Below are 1,586 nucleotides of genomic sequence, written 5' to 3'. Positions count from 1 at the left end.
TTTCAACCTCTTCTTCAATCTCATTGGCTTCATTCATCTCAACCTCATCTTGAACCTCAACCCGAGCCTCTGTTTCAACATCTTTTTCTTTGTCTTCTTCAGCTTCTGCTTCAGGTTCAGGTTCTGTCTCTTCCTCAGAACCTCTATCGTCCTTCTGAGCCTCTTCATCACTCTCTTTCTCTTCTACCACCTCTGTATTTTCAACCATATCTGCATCTTCAGGTTCTTTGGTTGCTGCGTCCACTCCATTGCTGTCATTCCGCTGCCCACCCCAGTCATAATCCATGCCTTGGTAGTCGAAACCCTCATTGTTCTCGTTATCCTCCTCCTTCTCTTTCATTTCCTTCATTTCTTTCTCAATGCCATCAATCCTCCCGTCCAATGTCTCCACCTTCTTGGCCTTCTTTTTTAAATAATATTGGCAATCCTCAATCTTCTCAAGCTTCTTCTCCATTGCCTTCATCCTCTTACACCTCTTTTTTAAAACAACTTGGCAACTTTCAATCTTCCTAAGCCTCTTGTTCATTTTCTCCACCTTCCCATTCACTTCACTCAAACATGTCATCAACCTCTTCAAACCCTTTCAAAAAATCCCCAAACTTGTATTAGAGGAGGATGCTTCTTCATGCACTTTCCTTTTGTCTTTCTTCTAAGGAAACTCCCTTGCAGCCACATCTAACTTATAGAGTTCTTGCCAAAAGATAGGCTTCTCCTTAACTGTCAGCCATGTGCTCCACAAATTACTCACGCCTTCTTCATTTTCATAGTCTGGCTCCCCATCCTTATGCGTGCCATGAGAGGTTCCTCATCAACAGTAGGAACAAGAATACTATCAATAATCTGAAAATTTATACCAAAACAATATCAAACACATAGTATCCCACTCACTTAATAAAAACAAAACAACACTCAACACATACCTTAATTTCTCCAAGTGGGTCGTACAAATCCTCAAGAGGATAACCCTTCATGCTGTTACTTTGGAACCGCTTTTTACACATCCTCGGACACTTACTCATACAACCAACTACACCTTCTCTAAATCGTGCTTTCAGATCTGGAATACACTCAAATGCCAGGATCTGATTGTCAAAACAAAACACTTAGAGCTGATTCTCGAAAGAAAAAAAATCATAAGAAGAAGTAAAATTTACCTATGAACCCGGGAAAGTTGACATTATTCTTAGGTTTCCCTTTCAGATGCTTCATCACGTGAGTGATGGACCATAGAGCATCTTCAAACGTCAACCGAACCTAAGGAAAGGTTTTACAAACCTCCACATCGTTGACGACTCTTAATATGAAAGGGTCAAAAGGGGCATTATACCTTCCCTTCCCTCTGATAATCATGCCTAAGAAGTAAAGCACCGCCATCCTGAGTCGATCCCCACACGCACTCATACTCAACAACTTCTCTCTCACAGATATCATCGTGATCTCCTTATGTGATTTGAAATGCCTGTCTACAAACGCAAAGCTTCCAATCTTCTTATACTTAGCTGGGTAGTCATGGCACCCCAATCCCGAGATGAGAGCATGCTCTCTCATTGAATACCGAATGGGCACTCCATTAACAGCAAACCAAG

At 41.6% G+C, this 1,586-nt stretch overlaps 1 protein-coding gene across 1 annotated transcript in view; it reads right to left on the bottom strand.

Moving 5' to 3' along the window:
• The window catches only part of LOC106338073 (protein Ycf2-like), a 2,282-nt gene extending 1,717 nt beyond the window's left edge, over window positions 1-565 (bottom strand). Inside the window, exon 1 of the mRNA XM_013777132.1 lies at window positions 8-565. Within this exon, the coding sequence (XP_013632586.1) occupies window positions 8-565 (558 nt within the window). The remainder of the gene's footprint in view (window positions 1-7) is intronic.
• Window positions 566-1,586: the final 1,021 nt, after the last annotated feature.

This window comes from Brassica oleracea, chromosome C4, assembly GCF_000695525.1.
Source record: "Brassica oleracea var. oleracea cultivar TO1000 chromosome C4, BOL, whole genome shotgun sequence".
NCBI classification, from domain to species: domain Eukaryota; kingdom Viridiplantae; phylum Streptophyta; class Magnoliopsida; order Brassicales; family Brassicaceae; genus Brassica; species Brassica oleracea.
The sequence above is the reverse complement of the archived record's forward strand: the minus strand, read 5'-3'. Positions and strand labels throughout refer to the sequence as shown.